Here is a 23,691-nt window from a genome sequence, read left to right as displayed (position 1 = left end):
TTGAACATTCAAAGCAACTAGGAAACGACCATGGCGGGCATAGTTTGCACCTTATAGCTTGCTACATAATTCTGAGTGATAGGAAGCATGAGCACCACCACCAATCAGCCTACACCACTGCACACAGACCCGTTAGTACTATGACCACTAGTGTAGCCATGTCAGCAAATGACTGCTGTCTGAGCACGCAAATCCGAATTGATCACTTGTAACTTGCTGTTTGGATAGACAGTATTCCAAAACAGATTTGAAAAACAAATCGGATTTGATCATAACGGCATGCAGTGTGAACAAGGCTTTAAAGACCTCTTTTCAATGTAATTTTTCTTGGAATTCTATTTTTTTCTATTCCATTATTTAGATGTGATATCACATCTGATTAGGACCATCCTGGGGTGCCTTGATGTATGATGGTGGCGGAACCGGGAGCAGAGCGGCTCTCAAGCGAGGAGACAAACGCATTCATTTCATATTACTCAGAGGGGCGAAGCTTTGTGACGCGCAAGGGGCCAGAATTGTGAAACTGTACCCGGGAAAAGCTATGTACCCCCCCCATCCTTGTTCCTGTAAATTCCGAGAAGGAAGAACTAACGAAGAACTAACGAAGAACTAACGAAGAACTAACAGAGTCAATGACTTCAGTCTGTGTGGTTTCTTGGTTGAACATCGGGTTCCTTATGGCGCGCAACAGGTAGCCAGTATCACTGTGAGAACGGAATACATTGCATGATGTTTATTCAAGGTAACAATCTAATCTCCGATCGCTTTGATGAACTCGATATTTACAAGTAGGATCATCTGTGGAACGTTGAGAATAGCCTACTGATATATGATATGTCCGCGCAAGGGTTGCTGAGCAGCGTTTTCTCATGCTCCTCGCCAACATCCAAAACAATGTCCAAACGGAGACTGAGACAGACTAGAAGTTTGGATTCAACTTTGATAAGACACTATGGGACCGAAACGGATGGGACATCGGGTCAAACAGATCAAAAGTCGCTTTACCTAAGTGTAAATCATGGTCGTTACCTCCGAGCCTCAAGCGAAAGCCTCTCCAAACTGAATGCGCCACTCAATGCTGGGGCAAAACAATGTCAGTCAGCATCCTCAAGCCTGTCAATATATTTGGATACTTCTGGCCAATTCGACTACGATTCCAAGGCCACTAAAAGAAGCACGGCATGGGATTTACCTTTTCTTGTCAGGAGCCCCCATACTCCAACCGGGAGCTCAAGCACTTTATTTTCACCTAGAAAGTGGCTTCAAAAGAAGCCATCTCCACCATCCATCCCTCAATCATACGCTGTATGGAAATCTGAGGTAAGTAAGTGTTAAAATTCCACTTTTGTTGTTGTTGATGATGATGCTGTTGGTGATCATGATCATATTACTGTTGTTCAAACTGTCCAATTCCGGTCAATTTCCCAAAATTCCCAGTTTTTCCAGAAATCCTGGTTGGAATATTCCCGGAATATTGCAGAAAGAAGGAATCGTCCAACCGGGATTTATGGAAAACCTAGTTATTTTGGGGAAATTACCAGATTTTTGCAACCCTATGTAGACTTCATGTTGTACAGCCTGGTCTCATAGACTAGACGTAACATAGTAAAGGTAAATCGAAAACACTCAAATTAGTATGATATGTTATGTTTGTTGTGGTTATGTAACCGATGTGAAATGGCTAGCTAGTTAGCGGTGGTGCGCGCTAGCAGCCTTTCAGTCGGTGACGTCACTTGCTCTGAGACCTTGAAGTAGTGGTTCCCCTTGCTCTGCAAGGGCCGCGGCTTTTGTGGAGCGATGGGTAACGATGCTTCGTGGGTGACTGTTGTTGATGTGTGCAGAGGGTCCCTGGTTCGCGCCCGGGTCGGGGCGAGGGGACGGACTAAAGTTATACTGTTACAGTTACATAAGACAGAAAGTTACTTAATGGCAAACCCGAATAGAGGAAGGTTATTGGGGTGGATGGGTCACCGTATAACGTGAAGGTCTGCGTGTTCGATTTTCAGCACGGACAACTTTAGCATTTTAGCTAATTGTCAACTTTTCAACTACTTGCTACTTTTTGCCTACTTTGCAACTAATTAGCATGTGAGTTAACCCTTCCCCTAACCATGACCCTTTTAGCTAACCCTTACCCTAACCTTAACCCTTTAACCTGACTCTTAACCTTAAACCCTAACCCCTAGCATAGCTAACGTTAGCCAGCTAGCTAACGTTAGCCACAACAAATTAGAATTCGTAACATATCATAGGTTTTGCAAATTGTAACATATCATACGAATTGTAATTCATAACATATCATACGAAATGGATGATGGACATCCACAAATTAAAATAAACCATGTCGAAATGTAACATATCATACTAAATGGAGTGTCCCAGATTTACATACAGTACTATATGAAATGCTCTGAGACCAGGTTGGGCTGTATTACACAATAATAATCAAATTAAAGAAGCTTAGTTAATTAGTAAAGCTGATGATGATGATTGAAGGTGGTGGTGAAAGTAGTAGCATTTGTAGTAGTATGGTGGCAAGACCACAGTTTAACAGTGTGACAGTGTCAGTTGTCAACATGCAAAAACATGTATTTAGAGTCATGACTCATGAGTAATAGTTACACCTGTTGACCTCAAATTTCACATTGAACTTTCAAATGCATATTGGTTAGTCTCTGAAATATGGAACAATGTCACAAATGAGCAAGAGGATATAGATTAGGCGTACAGCATGATGTCACTGGCACATTTCTGTCTATCTTCCTCAGAAGGATAGGCAATATCAAAATCCTTCAGCCTATAGAAGCATATAATAACTATAGCTATAGAAGCATATGGTAGCTGTAGCCTATAGAAGCATAGAGTAGCGATAGCCTATCGAAGCATATGGTAACTATAGCCTATAGAAGCATATGGTAGCTGTAGCCTATAGAAGCATAGAGTAGCGATAGCCTATAGAAGCATATGGTAAATGTATTTGTAGCCTATAAAATCATGTATTAGCTATATCCTATAGAAGCATATGGTAGCTGTAGCTATAGCCTAAAGATGCATAGAGTAGCTATAGTCTATAGAAGTGTAAAGCAGCTGCACCTGTAGCCTATAGAACCATAGAGCAGCTGTAGCTATAGCCTATAGAAGCCTGTAGTAGCTGTAGCCTATAGAAGCATAGAGTAGCTACAGCCTATAGAAGCATAGAGTAGCTATAGCCTATAGAAGCATAGAGTAACTATAGCTATAGAAGCATAGAGTAACTATAGCTATAGAAGCATAGAGTAACTATAGCTATAGAAGCATAGAGTAACTATAGCCTATAGAAGCATAGAGTACCTATAGCTATAGAAGCATAGAGTAACTATAGCCTATAGAAGCATAGAGTACCTATAGCTATAGAAGCATAGAGTAACTATAGCTATAGAAGCATAGAGTAGCTGTAACGCTCGTCGGAAGAAGTGGACCAAGGTGCAGCGTCGTACGTGTTCATGAATCTTTATTGACTCAGAACACCAAACAAAATAACGAAAGAATAACGAACGTCACGTTCCGTAGGCTTCACAGAGCTAACAAAAAACAACATCCCACAACCTAAGATGGCAAAACAGGCTGCCTAAGTATGATTCCCAATCAGAGACAACGATAGACAGCTCTCCCTGATTGAGAACCATACCCGGCCAAAACATAGAAATAAAAACATAGAATGCCCACCCCACATCACACCCTGACCTAACCAAATAGAGAAATAAAACGGCTCTCTAAGGTCAGGGCGTGACAGTAACTATAGCTATAGAAGCATATATAAATGTATAGTAGCTGTAGCTTATAGAAACCTATAGAAGCCTGTAGAAGCTATAGCCTATAGAAACCTACAGAAGCCTATAGCAGCTATAGCTTAGCCTGGTTGCCAGTCTGTGCCAGATGCTGATGATGATGATTGAAGGTGGTGGTGAAAGTAGTAGCATTTGTAGTAGTATGGTGGCAAGACCACCGTTTAACAGTGTGACAGTGTCAGTTGTCAACATGCTAAAACATGTATTTAGAGTCATGACTCATGAGTAATAGTTACACCTGTTGACCTCAAATTTCACATCGAACTTTCAAATGCATATGTGTTAGTCTCTGAAATATGGAACAATGTCACAAATGAGCAAGAGGATATAGATTAGGCGTACAGCATGATGTCACTGGCACATTTCTGTCTATCTTCCTCAGAAGGATAGGCAATATCAAAATCCTTCAGCCTATAGAAGCATAGAGTAGCTATAGCCTATATAAGCATAGAGTAGCTATAGCCTATAGAAGCATAGAGTAGCTATAGCCTATAGAAGCTGTAGCTATAGCCTATAGAAGCATAGAGTAACTATAGCTATAGAAGCATAGAGTAGCTATAGCCTATAGAAGCATAGAGTAGCAATAGCTATAGAAGCATATAGTAGCTATAGCCTATAGAAGCTGTAGCTATAGCCTATATAAGCATAGAGTAGCTATAGCCTATAGAAGCATAGAGTAGCTATAGCCTATAGAAGCTGTAGCTATAGCCTATAGAAGCATAGAGTAACTATAGCTATAGAAGCATATAGTAGCTATAGCCTATAGAAGCATAGAGTAACTATAGCATGTAGAAGCTGTAACTATAGCTATAGAAGCATAGAGTAACTATAGCCTATAGAAGCATAGAGTAACTATAGCTTTAGAAGCATATAGTAACTATAGCATTTAGAAGCTGTAGCTATAGCCTATAGAAGCATATAGTAGCTATAGCCTATAGAAGCTGTAGCTATAGCCTATAGAAGCATAGAGTAACTATAGCATTTAGAAGCTGTAGCTATAGCCTATAGAAGCCTATAGAAATCTATAGCTACAGCCTATAGAAACGTATAGAAATCTGTAGCATCTATAGCTTAGCCTGGGGGCCAGTCTGTTTTAACCCTCTTGTCAACTCCTTATTGAATTGTCTTGACAATGACAATGGATTAGGCCTAGGGATAAGCACAAACAGATCTGGGACCAGGCTAGCTGTAGCTACCCTTTGAATAAATCTGGAGGCAATCTTGCTTTATAAAACAAACAAACATACAAGCAAAGCTCTTAATCTACTTGTAGATACAGTATCAGTCAAAAGTTTGGACAAATCAAATGTTATTGGTCACATACACATGGTTAGCAGATGTTAATGCGAGTGTAGCGAAATGCTTGTGCTTTTAGTTCCGACCATGCAGTAATATCTAACAAGTAATCTAACAATTTCACAGCAACTACCTTTTACACACAAGTGTAAAGGAATGAATAAGAATATGTACATGTAATTATATGGATGAGCGATGGCCGAACGGCATAGGCAAGATGCAGTAGATGGTATAGACTACAGTATATACATATGAGATGAGTAATGTAGGGAATGTAAACATTATATAAAGTGGCATTGTTTAAAGTGACTTGTGATACATTGATTACATCCAATTTTTAATTATTAAAGTGGCTAGAGATTTGAGTCAGTATGTTGGCAGCAGCCACTCAATGTTAGTGATGGATGTTTAACAGTCTGATGGTCTTGAGATAGAAGCTGTTTTTCAGTCTCTCGGTCCCAGCTTTGATGCACCTGTACTGACCTCGCCTTCTGGATGATAACGGGGTGAACAGGCAGAACCTCGGGTGGTTGTTGTCCTTGATGATCTTTATGGCCTTCCTGTGACATCGGGTGGTGTAGGTGTCCTGGAGGGCAGGTATTTTGCCCCCGGTGATGCGTTGTGCAGACCTCACTAACCTCTGGAGAGCCTTACGGTTGTGAGTGGAGCAGTTGCCTTACCAGGCGGTGATACAGCCCGACAGGATGCTCTCGATTGTGCATCTGTAAAAGTTTGTCAGGGTTTTAGGTGACAGGCCAAATTTCTTCAGCCTCCTGAGGTTGAAGAGGCACTGTTGCGCCTTCTTCACCACACTGTCTGTGTGGGTGGACCATTTCAGTTTGTCCGTGATGTGTACGCCAAGGAACTTAAAACTTTCCACCTTCTCCACTACTGTCCCTTCGATGTGGATAGGGGGGTGCTCCCTCTGCTGTTTCCTGAAGTCCATGATCATCTCCTTTGTTTTGTTGACGTTGAGTGTGAGGTTATTTACCCGACACCACACTCCGAGGGCCCTCACCTCCTCCCTGTAGGCCGTCTCGTTGGTGTTGGTAATAATCAAGCCTACCACTGTAGTGTCGTCTGCAAACTTGATGATTGAGTTGGAGGCGTGCATGGCCACGCAGTCATGGGTGAACAGGGAGTACAGGAGAGGGCTGAGAACGCATCCTTGTGGGGCCCCAGTGTTGAGGATCAGCGGGGTGGAGATGTCGTTTCCTACCCTCACCACCTGGGGGCGTCCCGTCAGAAAGTCCAGGACCCAGTTGCACAGGGCGGGGTCGAGACCCAGGGTCTTAATGACGAGTTTGGAGGGTACTATGGTGTTAAATGCTGAGCTGTAGTCGATGAACAGCATTCTTATATAGGTATTCCTCTTTTCCAGGTGGGTTGGGGCAGTGTGCAGTGTGAATACGATTGCGTCGTCTGTGGACCTAATGGGGTGGTAAGCAAATTAGAGTGGGTCAAAGGTGTCAGGTAGGGTGGAGGTGATATGATCCTTGACTAGTCTCTCAAACCACTTCATGTTGAAGGAAGTGAGTGCTATGGGGCGATAGTCGTTTAGCTCAGTTACCTTAGCTTTCTTGGGAACAGGAACAATGGTGGCCCTCTTGAAGCATGTGGGAACAGCAGACTGGGATAGGGATTGATTGAATATGTCCGTAAACACACCAGCCAGCTGTTCTGCGCATGCTCTGAGGACGCGGCTAGGGATGCCGTCTGGGCCGGCAGCCTTCCGAGGGTTAACACGTTTAAACGTTTTTACTCACGTTGGCTGTGGTGAAGGAGAGCCCGCAGGTCTTGGTAGTGGGACGTGTCTGTGGCACTGTGTTGTCCTTAAAGCGAGCAAAGAAGTCCTTGAAGGGTTTTTCTTTATTTTACTATTATCTACGTTGCAGAATAATAGTGAACAAAACTATGAAATAACACATAAGGAATCATGTCGTAACGAAAAAGGGTTTAACAAATCAAAATATATTTTATATTTGATATTCTTCAAAGTAGCATCCCTTTGCCTTGATGACAGCTTTGCACACTCTTGGCATTCTCTCAACCAGCTTCATGAGGTAGTCACCTGGAATGCATTTCTATTAACAGGTGTGCCTTGTTAAAAGTTCATTTGTGGAATTTCATTCCTTCTTAATGTGTTTGAGTCAAGCAGTTGTGTTGTGACAAGGTAGGGGGTTATACAGAAGATGGCCCTATTTGGTAAAATACCAAGTCTATATTATGGCAAGAACAGCTCAAGTAAGCAAAGAGAAACGACAGTCCATCATTACTTTAAGACATGAAGGTCAGTCAATCCGGAAAATTGCAAGAACTTTTAAAGTTTCTTCAAGTGCAGCCGCAAAAACCATCAAGCGCTATGATGAAACTGGCTCTCTTGAGGACCGCCACAGGAAAGGAAGACCCAGAGTTACCTCTACTGCAGAGGATACGTTTGTTGGAGTTACCAGCCTCAGAAATTGCAGCCCAAATAAATGCTCTACAGAGTTCAAGTAACAGACACATCAACTGTTCAGAGGAGACTGCGTAAATCAGGCCTTCATGGTCGAATTCCTGCAAATAAATCACTACTAAAGGACACCAATAAGAAGAAGAGACTTGCTTGGGCCAAGAAACACGCACAATGGACATTAGACCGGTGGAAATCTGTTCTTTGGTCTGATGAGTCCAAATGTGAGACTTTTGGTTCCAACCGCTGTGTCTTTGTGAGACACAGAGTAGGTGAACGGATGATCTCTGCATGTGTGGTTTCCAACCGTGAAGCATGGAGGAGGTGTGATGGTGTGGGGGTGCTTTGCTGGTGACACTGTCAGTGATTTATTTAGAATTCAGGGCATAAATAACCAGCATGGCTACCACAGCATTCTGCAGCGATTTTCAATCCCATCTGGTTTGCGCTTATTGGGACTATCATTTGTTTTTCAACAGGACAATGACCCAACACACCTTCAGGCTGTGTAAGGGCTATTTCACCAAGAAGGAGAGTGATGGAGTGCTGCATCAGGTGACCTGGTCTCTACAATCACCCGTCCTCAACCAAAATGAAATAGTTTGGGATGGGTTGGACCACAGAGGGAAGGAAAAGCAACCAAGTGTGTGCCCAGCATATGTGGGAGCTCCTTCAAGACTGTTGGAAAAGCATTCCAGGTCTAGCTGGTTGAGAGAATGCCAAGAGTGTTTAATGCTATCATGAAGGCAAAGGGTGGCTACTTTGAAGAATCTAAAATCTAAAATATATTTTGGTTTGTTTAACACTTTTTTGGTTACTACATGATTCCATTTGTGTTATTTCATAGTTTTGATGTGTTGACTATTATTCTGCAATGTAGAAAATAGTACAAATAAACAAAAACCCTTGAATGAGTAGGTGTGTCCAAACTTTTGACTTGTACTGTATATCAGAGATCAAAATTATCTTTCTCCAGGATTTGGCAGTGTGATTACAGCTCTGTCTGAGTAGTTTTGCAGAAGAGACTAAGAGAGGGACTCTTGTCCCTGTGGACTGTATGTCCTGTTTTTAGATAAACAGAACCATGTGTTTATAGAAAACCTTTCATCTAAGGCAGCAGGGCCATTTCCTCTTCAATGCATTCAAACAATGTGGTCAGTTAGAATGACCGGTCAGAATCAACAGAACTTTTTGAATGGTGGATTACACAAATACATACATTTATAGGAACACCTGTGTTAAATGTAAAGGCCTATTATTCTTGGGAGCTCAAAGTGACTGAGTCTGCTATTATGGTAGGTGTTAGACTATACTAGGACTCCCCAACTGACAGGTGAATTTATTTGGCACCCCAAGTTTTTTTTCTTTTTAATTGTTTGGCCTGAAAGACTATAAAAACATCAGCACGTCAACTCCAAGTGATTTTAATTCAGGGATTCGGTTCCAAAGTATTCCCATGCATAATAGAGAGCATCACTACTCTGGACGGTTCTGAATTAGAATATGTGGACAACTACAAATACCTAGGTGTCTGGTTAGACTGTAAACTCTCCTTCCAGACTCACATTAAGCATCTCCAATCCAAAATTAAATCTATAATCGGCTTCCTATTTTGCAACAAAGCATCCTTCACTCATGCTGCCAAACATACCCTCGTAAAACGGACCATCCTCCGGATCCTCGACTTCGGCGATGTCATTTACAAAATAGCCTCCAACACTCTACTCAACAAATTGGATGCAGTCTATCACAGTGCCATCCGTTTTGTCACCAAAGCCCCATATACTACCCACCACTGCAACCTGTACGCTCTCATTGGCTGGCCCTCGCTTCATACTCGTCACCAAACCCACTGGCTCCAGGTCATCTACAAGTCTCTGCTAGGTAAAGCCCCCCCTTATCTCAGCTCACTGGTCACCATAGCAGCACCTACCCGTAGCACGTGCTCCAGCAGGTATATCTCACTGGTCACCCCCAAAGCCAATTCTTCCTTTGGCCGCCTTTCCTTCCAATTCTCTGCTGCCAATGACTGGAACGAACTGCAAAAATCACTGAAGCAGGAGACTCTTACCTCCCTCACCAGCTTTAAGCTCCAGCTGTCTGAGAAGCTCACAGATCACTGCACCTGTACATAGCCCATCTGTAAATAGCCCATCCAACTACCTCATCCCCATACTGTATTTATTTATTTATCTTGCTCCTTTTCACCCCTGTATCTCTTTTTTCTTTTTTAGAATGTAGAGAACATTTTTTTATGTCAACTTTTATAGCCAGGAATGTGTCTTGAAACACAGAGCAGGTTTGGTGTCAGTTACTGCATGATGTTTCCATTTCAGTATGGTTACTGTGTTTGCATATTGCTGCACTTTAAATACTTAATGTAATCAGAGTGTCTCCGTTATCATTATATAAAGTGTGGAGTTGTTGCATATGTGGATACATTTTCGGTATAAAAAGGGGGGGGTGCTTGTGAGTTTTTGTTGTGGACTGCATCGCCTCTTGAGTTCAATCCCATTACAAGGATATAGACACTCACTAAACACCTGACTCTATGGATTCACACACACACGCACACACACACACACACACACACACACACACACACACACACACACACACACACACACACACACACACACACACACACACACACACACACACACACACACACACACACACCATATTGTGTCTCATCTCTATAAAAAATGCTAGTAAGGAGATGTCTAGGAGGTCTAATGTTGCAGTAGAGGTGGGTCTGAAGCCCCCAATCCGTTTTCTCTCCCATTGCTCTACCTAAATTCTGAAGTTTCAAGCAGATGTAGTCCTCGTTGGCATAATCAGGACAAGCTGCATTCCTGGGGCCAGGGCAGTGTGGGATCATTCACCCCTCCCCATGCCGGTTCACTCCTTCCTAATAAGTCAACTTGTTGAGCAGTTTCAAAAGTTCAGCTTTGCATACAGCTTTTTTTTATCCATCTCAACATACCTCAGTAGCAAAATCTAAAGTCGAATGTTGCTACTCTAGTAATTGCAGTGTTACTACACAAGTTTAAGAGCAATTGTATGTAAATTGTTACAGCATTACATTGTTTCTATGTGTTTCAATAAGGAGGCCCCTTTACAAAAAAATGATCCACATGAAAAAAAGAATGTGAAAAAACATGGTTTTTGGGACACGTGTGAACACACACATCACGTGACATTTTCTTTATATCTGAAAGTGAGAATTTCACATGTGAACTTGCAATTCACACATGTGAAACTGCATATCTGATTTTCACATGTGAACATTTTTAACATGTGAAACTGCAAATGTTATTCTCCTCACATGTGAAAAGGTGGTGTTAATATGTGAACTCTAAATGTAATGCCTGTGAAAATATGGTTTCAACATGTGAAAACAATTATTTCACATGTGAAACTGCACATTTGGCATGTGTTTTTTTTTGGGGGGGACATGCAGCTCACAGATGCATGCAGTAGGTATCCTTTGCTCCAAAGTGTGGTGGAGCCAATGCACTCAAACGATATGGAACTGTCGATAGCCCATCCTCTCTCACCCATTCTTGCACATCTGTGTGTCTGTTTGCATTGTCTCCTTCAATCTGGCAGTTCTTAAAACTGGGCCTAGTAACTGTTAGCAGATACAGAGTAAGAGTTATAAATATCTTATTGCAGATGAGTCAGAAAACCCAAATCCCTGTGACTACTCTGCCTGGAGTAATGTGTTGTTTCTTCTTCATTGACCTTTTTACTGCAGCTCTGGCATTTCATTTCCTGTCATTTCTGCAAAGAAACTATTATAATTGGTTAACTTTGGTTTGGCACGAACTTTGGTAAGCGACAGGATAGCGAGCTCATTCCCCTCAAGTCTTGGTAGCTTTTGGAAATCCTAAGATCCGTCGTGATTTAACTTTATTAACTTGGAAGTCACAAAGCGAGGAATTGCTGTGATGGTGTAAATTAGCAATATCATCTACACACTTATTTACCTCCAAACAAAATATCCAGAGGCAATACCAGTCTATAGTTGTAACAACGGTCATCAAAAGGATTTAAGAACAATTATAATAACTGCAACAGTTGGATAAAGGATGAAGATACTCCAAACTTTTATACTTTTTTAAAAAATTCATCAGATATTGACTGAATTATTGCACAAATAATGGAGTTCAGGGATTTTTGTGGTTATTCAGGTATTCAATGTATCGTCAAATGTAACTTTCTTTTTCTTAGAATGCACTCATATATATATATATATTTTTTAATCTAATGGTATCAGCATTTCTTTTAATACACTGAGTATACCAAACATTAGGAACACCTTCCGAATATTTCCTAATACGTTCCTTTTCCCTCAGAACAAACAGCCTCCATTGGGCAGGGCATGGACTCTGCCAGGTGTCGAAAGCGTTACACAGTGATTCTGGCCCATGTTGCCTCCAATGCTTCCCACAGATGTGTCAAGTTGGCTCAATAAGGGATCATAGCTTTAACCTGGATTCACCTGGTCAGTCTACTCTATGTCATGGAAAGAGCAGGTGTTCTTAATGTTTTGTATACTCAGTGTATTTTGTGTTAAAATAAAGAAAATTCTATCTGCCTTATTTGCTGCAACCCCAAACACTTTCTCTGTCTAGACCTACCTGCACTCACCTGCGTTGTCTAGACTGCCTCCTTAGTTACTGTTGTTGTCACTTTCTGTTGCATCATTCAACAATCGTGTCAATAGCAGCATACCCCCAGATAAAAAATCAACACATACTTTACATTGTTTGCGAGATCAGACATATTACTGTAATGCGAGTGTTCATTTTCGGAAGTTGCTTTCATCTAATTTGTAAACACTTCGACTGTATTAAATTAACTTTTTACAATTCCACAAACAAATGAACACCCATCAGAATAAAGTGATCTTTCAAAAAGTTTTTTTTTCAATTATTTAACCTTGGCTAGTCAGTTAAGAACAAATTCTTAATCACAATGACAGCATACACTGGCCAAACCTGGACAACGCTTGGCCACCCTGTGGGACTCCCAATCACGGCCAGTTGTGATACAGCCTGGATTTGAACCAGGATGACTGTAGTGACGCCTCAAGCACTGAGATGCAGTGCCTTAGACCACTGCACCACTCGGGTCACTCCTCTTTCTTGGGATGTAAGTGTCGAGATTATGCATTACATCCCAGACTAAGCGTTCTCATAGATGCAACTGAAAGACAATGTATTCCATTGAGACCATTTCAGCCATTACCCGGGGTGTGTTTGACAGGTCATTACAAACATTTCCACGGTCATAATGTTAACGGGGGAAAAAATTACTGGCACAAGCAAGAGTATGAAAGAGTTCCAAGGAGTAAAATTAAATCTATCAATACAGCAAGATTTAAGTGCCAAGTGGATTCTGCGCCACTCAAACACAGGAAATAGATGACTGAAAAAGTCAGATCCTCAGGTTGGCGGAGCATTCATGTTGCAAATAGCGGCATGTCCTGTTTAGAGATGGTCCCCTTTTGACCCTGGATTTAAATAGCCGACGTTGTAAGAATGTGGTGTTGGGACGTGAATGTGAAGAAGGTCCTTTGCATGAGTTTGCCTAGTTTGCCATTGAGTTTTGTTCGACAGGCCGGCGAAACAAAGGAATAGGTCGGTCAAGGGAAGCATGGATTTTGTGGGGACGGTGGAGTGTAAAAAAGGCCACAGAGACAAATGGGAAACACAGGAACTTTGGTTATGAGTGTGGGGACTTACTGCCTCTACCTCAGCTGCAGGCAGTCTTATGTTTCAGCTGTGAGGAAGGGAAGGTGAAAAAGAGGAAGAAGGTGTTGAAGAGAATGAGGAAAGCAGATGTTGAATTTGATGAAGATGGCGATAGAAAGGGAAATGGGGGAGGGGGGGAGGGGGGGGGGCAAGTACAAACAGAGTGAGCAGTACGCCAGATCGAGTTCTGGAGGTGAAAGGGACGTGATTGAGGGCGAGTGGAAGGTGTGGTGAAGAGCTCGGAACCCGAGCCTGTCATCAATGGACATGATAAAGAAGAATCTGGTCCAGTAGGAGTGACATTTTTGGAGAAAGTGGTTCCTTGACTTTTTGGCAGATCCATTTGTGGTTTCAGGGAGTGAAAGGAGTAGGGGACAGTTTAGTCAGTCAAGGTACCCTCTAGTGGACGTGGGATATTTGTGTGTTTCTTCCGCCCAGAGGGAGCGGGAGCTCCGTGTCACGCAACTCGGGACCAAGATCGATTTCTTAATTTGCTCTTAGGAACAGGACACAATTGAAAGGAGTGATTACTGGGGTAGCGGTAAATGTGAAAGTGGACCAACTGAAGGGAAAGATTCCCGGTGTTTGTCATGCTCGTCAGTTGATGCAATGCAGACAGGGTGGTGTGAGCGGTGAGACAGAAGTGTTTTTTTGAGTTTTGATGTTGAGTCTTTGCCCGACAAAGTGATGTTAGGATTTTTCAGTTATCCAGTATGAGCTTTTGTGCCGATTACATTACGTTGTTACAGGTGTAAAGCTTATGGGCATGTGGTAAGAGTGTGTAGGAGGGGGGTTCTTAGTGTGAAGTGTGCGGAAGGGCATGAGACCAAGGAATGTGTAGTATTGGGGAAAGAAGCGGTATGTGTAAATTGTAGGGGTGCCTATGGGGCTGGGGATCAGAAGTGTCCAATGTGAGAGAGGCAGGTTGAGGTTACCAGGGTAAGAGTAGAGCAGGGGGTATTGTGTACTGAGGCAGTGAAGAAAGTAGAGGAAGATGAGCCAAAGGGGAGGGATCCTGACCTGAGAGGATCCCAGTGAGTAGTAAATCTGTGCCAGCACAGAAGGATTAGCTTCTTCATAGCTTTATAGCTATGCTTATCAAATGTACAGCAGAGATGGAACGTAAGTCACAGAAAATAGATGTTATGGTGGCTGCAGCAGAGAATTATTTGGGGGTACTAGATTGGACTTCAGAAGAGTTACAGGGCGTGTTGAGTGGTGGTGTCCTATCATCCTCTGTTGGACTGGGGAAGGGCCAGGTAGGGTTGAATAGGGTGGTGGGTATTAATGAGTGTAGGGTTAGATGGTAGGGTGGTAGGTTTTAATGAGTTTAGGGTAGGTTAATTGAGTTTAGGGTAGGATGGTAGGGTGGTGGGTTTTAATGAGTTTCGGGTTTGATGGACATTTTAATTTAGTTGTTAATTCCGTTCCCCTTTTTTCCATTTTGTGGATCAAAGTATAATGGATTTATATCCCAGTCTAGTTCGTGGCACCAAGCATTAGAGCATTTGGGCCAGTAAACAAAAGAGTTGCTGGATCAAATCCCCAAGCTGACAAGGTAAAAATTGTTTGTTCTGCCCCTGAACAAGGCAGTTAACCCACTGTTCCCCAGTAGGCTTTCATTGTAAATAAGAATTTGTTCTTAACTGACTAGCTTAGTTAAATAAAAGGCTAAATAAAACGTAAATTGACACATTTCCTTCAGCTCTTGATAGACAACAACCCTCCGGATCAGTGGAAGACAACATAATAATGTCTGGATTAGAGCTAATGGCATTAAACACATGGAAACCATGTATCTGATTCTGCTCCAGCCATGTATCTGATTCTGCTCCAGCCATGTATCTGATTCTGCTCCAGCCATGTATCTGATTCTGCTCCAGCCATGTATCTGATTCTGCTCCAGCCATGTATCTGATTCTGCTCCAGCCATGTATCTGATTCTGCTCCAACCATGTATCTGATTCTGCTCCAGCCATGTATCTGATTCTGCTCCAACCATGTATCTGATTCTGCTCCAGCCATGTATCTGATTCTGCTCCAACCATGTATCTGATTCTGCTCCAGCCATGTATCTGATTCTGCTCCAGCCATGTATCTGATTCTGCTCCAGCCATGTATCTGATTCTGCTCCAACCATGTATCTGATTCTGCTCCAGCCATGTATCTGATTCTGCTCCAGCCATGTATCTGACTCTGCTCCAGCCATGTATCTGATTCTGCTCCAACCATGTATCTGATTCTGCTCCAGCCATGTATCTGACTCTGCTCCAGCCATGTATCTGACTCTGCTCCAGCCATGTATCTGATACCATTCCACTGATTCTGCTCCAGCCATGTATCTGATTCTGCTCCAGCCATGTATCTGATTCTGCTCCAACCATGTATCTGATTCTGCTCCAACCATGTATCTGATTCTGCTCCAGCCATGTATCTGATTCTGCTCCAGCCATGTATCTGATTCTGCTCCAGCCATGTATCTGATTCTGCTCCAGCCATGTATCTGATACCATTCCACTGATTCTGCTCCAGCCATGTATCTGATTCTGCTCCAGCCATGTATCTGATTCTGCTCCAGCCATGTATCTGATTCTGCTCCAGCCATGTATTTGATACCATTCCACTGATTCTGCTCCAGCCATGTATCTGATACCATTCCACTGATTCTGCTCCAGCCATGTATCTGATACCATTCCACTGATTCTGCTCCAGCCATGTATCTGATTCTGCTCCAGCCATGTATCTGATTCTGCTCCAGCCATGTATCTGATTCTGCTCCAGCCATGTATCTGATACCATTCCACTGATTCTGCTCCAGCCATTACCACGTCCTCCCCAATTAAGGTTCCACCAACCTCCTGTGTTCAGGAGGGCAGTTTTAAAGCCAGAGCAGTTTACTAATTCAGTGGCAGTACTTCAAGGTGAAGGATAAATGCAGGGATCTCTGAGGCTGTGCACATCAAGTCCCAGCAGCACTTCCTTAAGAAGGTATCAGGGCTGTACTGTTTATTTAGTACTCCCGAGACGTATTGAGAGGGTGACGTTATGATAGGGTTTTAATGAAGACCAGGCTTCTGGTTTCTTCACACCGAATCCAAAGCCAGACCCCTCAGAAATGTAATCACTATAAATTATATTGAGGCTGATTAATAGCAGGGGGACTAGTTCTATGACAATGGGATACCTAATATGATTTATTATAGTCATTGGGGCTGCAGATCTTACATGGTGCTCATGTTCTGGAAATCAGCTTCCTGTGTTTACAACACCACAAGTGAGTTGATTAGTGGGCGTTATGCATATTTACTTATGCTATAGTAACACGAATTAAATGTTGTGTTACGTCTTGCATACGGTTTATAATGTTGATTTAAAACTAAATCTACATGATAAACCAAATAGGTTAGTCTTCTGGATTAAAACCTGTTCAAGACTGACTCATCCACGGTAAGAATGATGATGAGCTGTTCTTCTTGGCTCGTGTCGTTTGTGTGATGATGAAACGAAGCACAGATGTTCATTACAAATGCTCAATGAGATTTCTGCATCTTCTTCTTCTTCTTATGCGTCGTGCATAAGAACAGCCCTTAGCCATGGTATATTGGCCATATACCACACCCCCTCGGGCCTTATTGTTTAAGCATATCTCAGTGCAGGTCAGTAACCACAGTCACATGTAATAGGCCCAAGGTGCCATTATGAGACTGTGGCCCTGTGTTCCTGCTGTATCTAAGAGACTGTGGCCCTGTGTTCCTGCTGTATCTAAGAGACTGTGGTCCTGTGTTCCTGCTGTATCTAAGAGACTATGGCCCTGTGTTCCTGCTGTATCTAAGATACTGTGGCCCTGTGTTCCTGTTCTAAGATACTGTGGTCCGACTGAATAACAATAGTGAAGTCAGTTTCACATTGTTTTCCCCACAGTATGAAACACGGCACCTCTCCCCCACCAAGAGTCAGCTCTCTCTTACTCTCCTCTAATAAGATGTACAGTATGTTCTGTAACTTGTGCTGCACTAGCCTGTGGTCCCTGGTTAGGACAAAGTAACTGCAGCATGTGAGGCTTTCCATGGGGTTGTTAAAGGTGAAGCTTTCCATGGGGTTGTTAAAGGTGAAGCTTTCCATGGGGTTGTTAAAGGTGAAGCTTTCCATGGGGTTGTTAAATGTGAAGATTTCCATTGGGTTGTTGAAGGTGAAGCTTTCCATGGGGTTGTTGAATGTGAAGCTTTCCATGGGGTTGTAAAGGTGAAGCTTTCCATGGGGTTGTTAAAGGTGAAGCTTTCCATGGGGTTGTTGAATGTGAAGTTTTCCATGGGGTTGTAAAGGTGAAGCTTTCCATGGGGTTGTTGAATGTGAAGTTTTCCATGGGGTTGTAAAGGTGAAGCTTTCCATGGGGTTGTTAAAGGTGAAGCTTTCCATGGGGTTGTTAAAGGTGAAGTTTTCCATGGGGTTGTTAAATGTGAAGTTTTCCATGGGGTTGTTAAAGGTGAAGCTTTCCATGGGGTTGTTAAAGGTGAAGCTTTCCATGGGGTTGTTGAAGGTGAAGCTTTCCATGGGGTTGTTAAAGGTGAAGCTTTCCATGGGGTTGTTAAAGGTGAAGCTTTCCATGGGGTTGTTGAAGGTGAAGTTTTCCATGGGGTTGTAAAGGTGAAGCTTTCCATGGGGTTGTTAAAGGTGAAGCTTTCCACAGGGTTGTTAAAGGTGAAGTTTTCCATGGGGTTGTTGAAGGTGAAGTTTTCCATGGGGTTGTAAAGGTGAAGCTTTCCATGGGGTTGTTAAAGGTGAAGCTTTCCACAGGGTTGTTAAAGGTGAAGCTTTCCATGGGGTTGTTAAAGGTGAAGCTTTCCATGGGGTTGTTAAAGGTGAAGCTTTCCATGGGGTTGTAAAGGTGAAGCTTTCCATGGGGTTGTTAAAGGTGAAGCTTTCCATGGGGTTGTTAAAGGTGAAGCTTTCCACAGGGTTGTTAAAGGTTCAGAACCAGATCCGAGACTCGTGTTAAAATGTCCACAGATATTCTGTTTCTGTAAGGAGCGTTCTCTTTCACTTACAGATAGACTATCTTAATTAGATCACTCTGATGTATAATTTTCCTGTTTAGCAGGAAATGATAATTGTAGTGTATTGAAGGTTTAAAAATACTTTAAAAGTTTTCTAGTTTCCATTTCAAAATGTCAGACTTGATGTATCCTAACTAGAAAGTATTTTTTAATCAACATAATCATTTACATTTCCTGTTGCTGCAGGATTATGTTCCTGCGGTGAGAAACTGGTCAAATTTACATCTATAGATGTAACATGCATGCACAATACATGTTGCCTCTTGAGTGGATGTTTAATGCCCTATAGGCATACAGTTATCATGCCCGCTTTGAGGATAATACATTACCATCATCGCGGCCCGCTAACAAGGACTGTTCCCCCCCTTCTCCGTGGCCGACATGAGTTAGACATTTAAATGTTTTAACCCTTGCAAGGCTGCTGGCCCAGACGGCATCCCTTTGCCGCGTCCTCAGAGCATGCGCAGACCAGCTGGCTGGTGTGTTTACGGACATATTCAATCGCTCCCTATCCCAGTCTGCTGTCCCCACATGCTTCAAGATGGCCACCATTGTTCCTGTACCCAAGAAGGCAAAGATCACTGAACTAAATGACTACCGCCACATAGCACTCACTTCTGTCATCATTAAGTGCTTTGAGAGACTAGTCAAGGATCATATCACCTCCACCTTACCACTCTAGACCCACTTCAGTTTGCATACCGGCCCAACAGGTCCACAAACGATGCAATCGTCATCACACCGCACACTGCCCTATCCCATCTGGACAAGAGGAATACCTATGTAAGAATGCTGTTCGTTGACTACAGCTCAGCATTCGACACCATAGTACCCTCCAAGCTCATCATTAAGCTGGAGGCCCTGGTTCACAACCCTGTGAACCAGGGCAATTGTGCAATTGGGTCTTGGACTTTCTGACGGGCCGCCCCCAGGTGGTGAAGGTAAGAAGTAACATCTCCACTTCGCTGACCCTTAACACTGGGGCCCCACAAGGGTGCGTGCTCAGCCCCCTCTTTTACTCGCTGTTCACCCATGACTGCGTGGCCATGCACGCCTCCAACTCAATCATCAAGTTTGCAGACGCCACAACAGTAGTGGGCTTGATTACCAACAACGATGAGACAGCCTACAGGGAGGAAGTGTGGGCACTTGGAGTGTGGTGTCAGGAAAACAAACTCTCACTCAACATCAACAAAACAAAGGAGATGATCGTGTGCTTCAGGAAACAGCAGAGGGAGCACCCCCTATCCACATCGAAGGGACAGTAGTGGAGAAGGTGGAAAGTTTTAAGTTCCTCGGCGTACACATCACAGACAAACTGAAATGGTCCAGGTAGGGCAGCTGACTGCACAGACAGTGTGGTGAAGAATGCGCAACAGCACCTCTTCAACCTCAGGAGGCTGAAGAAATTTGGCTTGTCACCTAAAACCCTGACAAACTTTTACAGATGCACAATCAAGAGCATCCTGTCGGGCTGTATCACCGCCTGGTACGGCAACTGCACCGCTCCCAACCGCAAGGCTCTCCAGAGGGTGGTGCGGTCTGCACAACGCATCACCGGGGGCAAACTACCTGCCCTCCAAGACACCTACACCACCCGATGTCACAGGAAGGCCAAAAAGATCATCAATGACAACAACCACCCAAGCTTCTGCCTGTTCACCCCGCTACCATCCAGAAGGTGAGGTCAGTACAGGTGCATCAAAGCTCGGGCCGAGAGATGGAAAAACAGCTTCTATCTCAAGGCCATCAGACTGCTAAACAGCACTCAATAACTCAGAGGCTGCTGCCTACATAGAGACTCATATCACTGGCCACTTTAATAAATGGATCGCTAGTCACTTTAAACAATGCCACTTTAATAATGTTAACATGTCTTACATTACTCATCTCATATGTATATACTGTACCTTATACCATCTATTGCACCTTGCCTATGCCGCTCATCCGTATATTTATATGTACATATACTTATTCCTCCCTTTATATTTGTGTGTATAAGGTAGTTGTTGGGGAATTGTTAGATTACTTGTTAGATATTACTGCACTGTCGGATCTAGAAGCACAAGCATTTCGCTACACTCGCATTAATATCTGCTAATTTTATGTGACCAATAAAATTAGATTTGATATAGAGTGTCGTATGCAAGTGATCAACAAGCTGGTTCAATCATTGATGAACCCCATGGAATCCAAAAGGGGGAGATGTCAATGTAACACTCAAAATCAAATCAAATCTCAATGTATTTAAAGTGCATTTAACATGTTACAATACACTTTACAAATAAATAAAACTGAATGATTGGACTATTATGCTCATTATTCTATCCACTAATATATACACTGTAGGATCACTATTGCATTAGTCTTGTCCCCCAGTCGGCTCTATGTGGAAGCAATTAGCCTAGGGACCGAGGTTGCTATAGCATTACAATCTCCCAAAAAAGCACATCACTGTCAATCCTATCCTAGCATAGTGATTTGACACATGATTATATTTCATTAGTTAGATAACATTGAAGGCCTTGTCTAGTTTTCATTTTTATTCCCTGTATATTTCATATAGAACGTGCCCTGAATAGGATCTACTTGAGGACTGCGATGGCTGGGTTTAAATGTAAAGCAAAAAGAGACATCTGGTTTACATGAAGTAAATCTCAACTCATATTTCTCACAGCAGAACTGCTGAACCTGATCCTTGGCAACATTCCCTCCGGCAAATATTTCTTCCCACAGGAGACGGTCAGTGTGTATGGCATGGAACTAGAACTGCCTGTAGAACCTACCACACAAAGTAGCGTAGTGCTCATATACCTACGCCTCCGCTGTTCAAAAGGGGCGAAAATATACAATCTATGAGTTAACCAGTGAAACTGTGAACCTGAAAAGAACATTTCAACAAATAAATCAACGGTTATTTTCATTTCGTGGTCCGTATGGCTATGTTTTCAGACGGTCACTCCGTCCCTGACCCAGAGGGCCAGTCAGCTCAATGTGTTCTTCCTGAATAGCTACAAAACTGTAGCAACTATCATAAGCTCAGTTTGAGCTTAACTCTTAATGATCGGCTATGAAAAGCCAACTGACAATTATTCATGATTATTATTTGACCATGCTTGTCACTTATGAACATTTTGAACATCTTGGCATAGTTCTGTTATAATCTCCACCCGGCACAGCCAGAAGAGGACTGGCCACCCCTCATAGCCTGGTTCCTCTCTAGGTTTCTTCCTAGGTTTTGGCCTTTCTAGGGAGTTTTTCCTAGCCACCGTGCTTCTACACCTGCATTGCTTGCTGTTTGGGGTTTTAGGCTGGGTTTCTGTACAGCACTTCGAGATATTAGGTGATGTACGAAGGGCTATATAAAATAAACTTGATTTGATTTTGATTTGATTTGAGACCAGAAAGCCTTTCCAACCTACAGCCTGGATTGACTGCCACAGAATATGTCGAGCAAGTATTTCTAATCAGTTAGAAATAATCCATGTTTTCTACGTTAAAAATAGAGCAGTATGAAGACGATCAACTTCCTCCTAACGTTTTACTTTCCGGGCTGATGAAAGTGCCTGTTTTACTGGCCAGGGTGACAAATGTGTTTATCTGTCTGTTATAGTTGCCGAGGTGACAAATGTGTCTGTCTGTTTGGCTGCTTTGTCAGTATTTATAGTACTAGTTGACAGTCTCCTGAATTATTTTCTAAGAGAAGACCCTTCACTTCTCCTCACATAATTATTGGCCTTATTACTCCCTCGCTCCGAGAGAGAATAGACTCTGGAATGGATTTCTACCTCGTTCAGTGTAAATGGGCTGACTGAGAGAGCTCGCCACAGAACAGTGTTGTTGTTATTTGGTGAGAAAGCCTTTCTAAATATAGACGGCACAGGGGCTGCTTCTTGAGGATGTGAAAACGTAATGGAGGAGAAAGAAACATTCATCCGTCACACTCAGGGAGTGGATCTTCAATGGGGATCAAATTGTTTCATATTAGTGTGTTGCTCTCCACGGCTCATCACAATGTAATAGCTTGGGGCTGGCTGTGTCTCATTCAATCTAATAATCACCTCACTCTTATCAACCCGGTCTTAAGACAAAAAAGATGATCTCTCACTAGAGAAGGAGATTAGATGAGAGACACATGAGGCAGTGAACCTAATATGAATATACATAGAGACCTAGAGAGGAAGTCATGACCTTTCATTGCTTCTAATGGACTACCCCTACTGAGCAGGAGAGCTTTGTCGTAATGTTTACAAAGATTCTTTGATATGACGGCTTTAGGCATCAAAGCCTTACAGTAAGTGAATTCATGTTTCATGTGGCTGTGGATATTCTCTGTCTATCTGCAACCTCCGCTGCATTAGTTATGGAGGCTTTGGGTTTCATTTAGGTTGATTTTAGGATATCACGTTGCTTTGTTATTAAATTGCCGCCGGCGACAGTAGGAAACTTGGTGCACCCTTTGAGAAAAATGTGAAATGTAGAGATTTAGTCATGTCATTTTTTTTTTTTAACCCAAATTATTGTGTACCCCAAATGAATGACTTGTATATGATACAACTGTGTGTCTGTGTCTGTCTGTTGCTGTTTTCTCTGATGATGGCTGTTATGGGGGGATGCTCTGTCTTTTCCTCCATGTACAGTATGATGGCAAAGCTCAGTTGAATCTCAGGGTATAGCCCAATGCCCATATCTACTGGCTACTTACTTTCATTCACCGTCTTATGTCCTGAACTAACCTGACCCTTTGCAATTTGAAATTCTTAAATCATTTCTATGAATTGTTTTCATCTCTTATAAATAAAGAGATTAAACTAGCCTTTGTATTCAATTAATTAGCCACGTCAAAACATGTATGAAAAGTAATATTCAATGATTGGCTTTTTATTGACATGCTTTCATTAATCAATAGTTTGGAAGACATTTTATATTTGAATCTATTGCATAGCATCTCCTGTGTTTCCCAGCAGATAGATAGTATTTAAGATAGATAGATAGTATTTAAGATAGATAGATAGTATTTAAGATATATAGATAGTATTTAAGATAGATAGATAGTATTTAAGATAGATAGATAGTATTTAAGATAGATAGATAGTATTTAAGATAGATAGATAGTATTTAAGATATATAGATAGATAGTATTTAAGATAGATAGATAGTATTTAAGTCCTCTAAAGTCCTTTAGAGGGAGACATTCACCACGTTACCTTAACACTGCTGATAACCTGCTCAACAAAATCTATACAGTACATGTGTTTTTAATAGTATAACATTTGTCTCAAATCAATTATAATTGATCA

The 23,691-nt window shown here is 42.3% G+C and overlaps 1 protein-coding gene across 1 annotated transcript in view; it reads left to right on the top strand.

The window, feature by feature from the left end:
* Positions 1-208: 208 nt before the first annotated feature.
* LOC139546289 (rho GTPase-activating protein 6-like) overlaps positions 209-23,691 on the top strand; it is a 73,813-nt gene continuing 50,330 nt past the window's right edge. The window contains exon 1 of the mRNA XM_071354484.1: positions 209-1,320. Coding sequence (XP_071210585.1) covers positions 835-1,320 — 486 coding nt within the window. The 5' untranslated portion in view covers positions 209-834. The remainder of the gene's footprint in view (positions 1,321-23,691) is intronic.

The sequence above is a fragment of the Salvelinus alpinus genome, chromosome 20, assembly GCF_045679555.1.
Source record: "Salvelinus alpinus chromosome 20, SLU_Salpinus.1, whole genome shotgun sequence".
NCBI classification, from domain to species: Eukaryota; Metazoa; Chordata; class Actinopteri; order Salmoniformes; family Salmonidae; genus Salvelinus; species Salvelinus alpinus.
The sequence above is the reverse complement of the archived record's forward strand: the minus strand, read 5'-3'. Positions and strand labels throughout refer to the sequence as shown.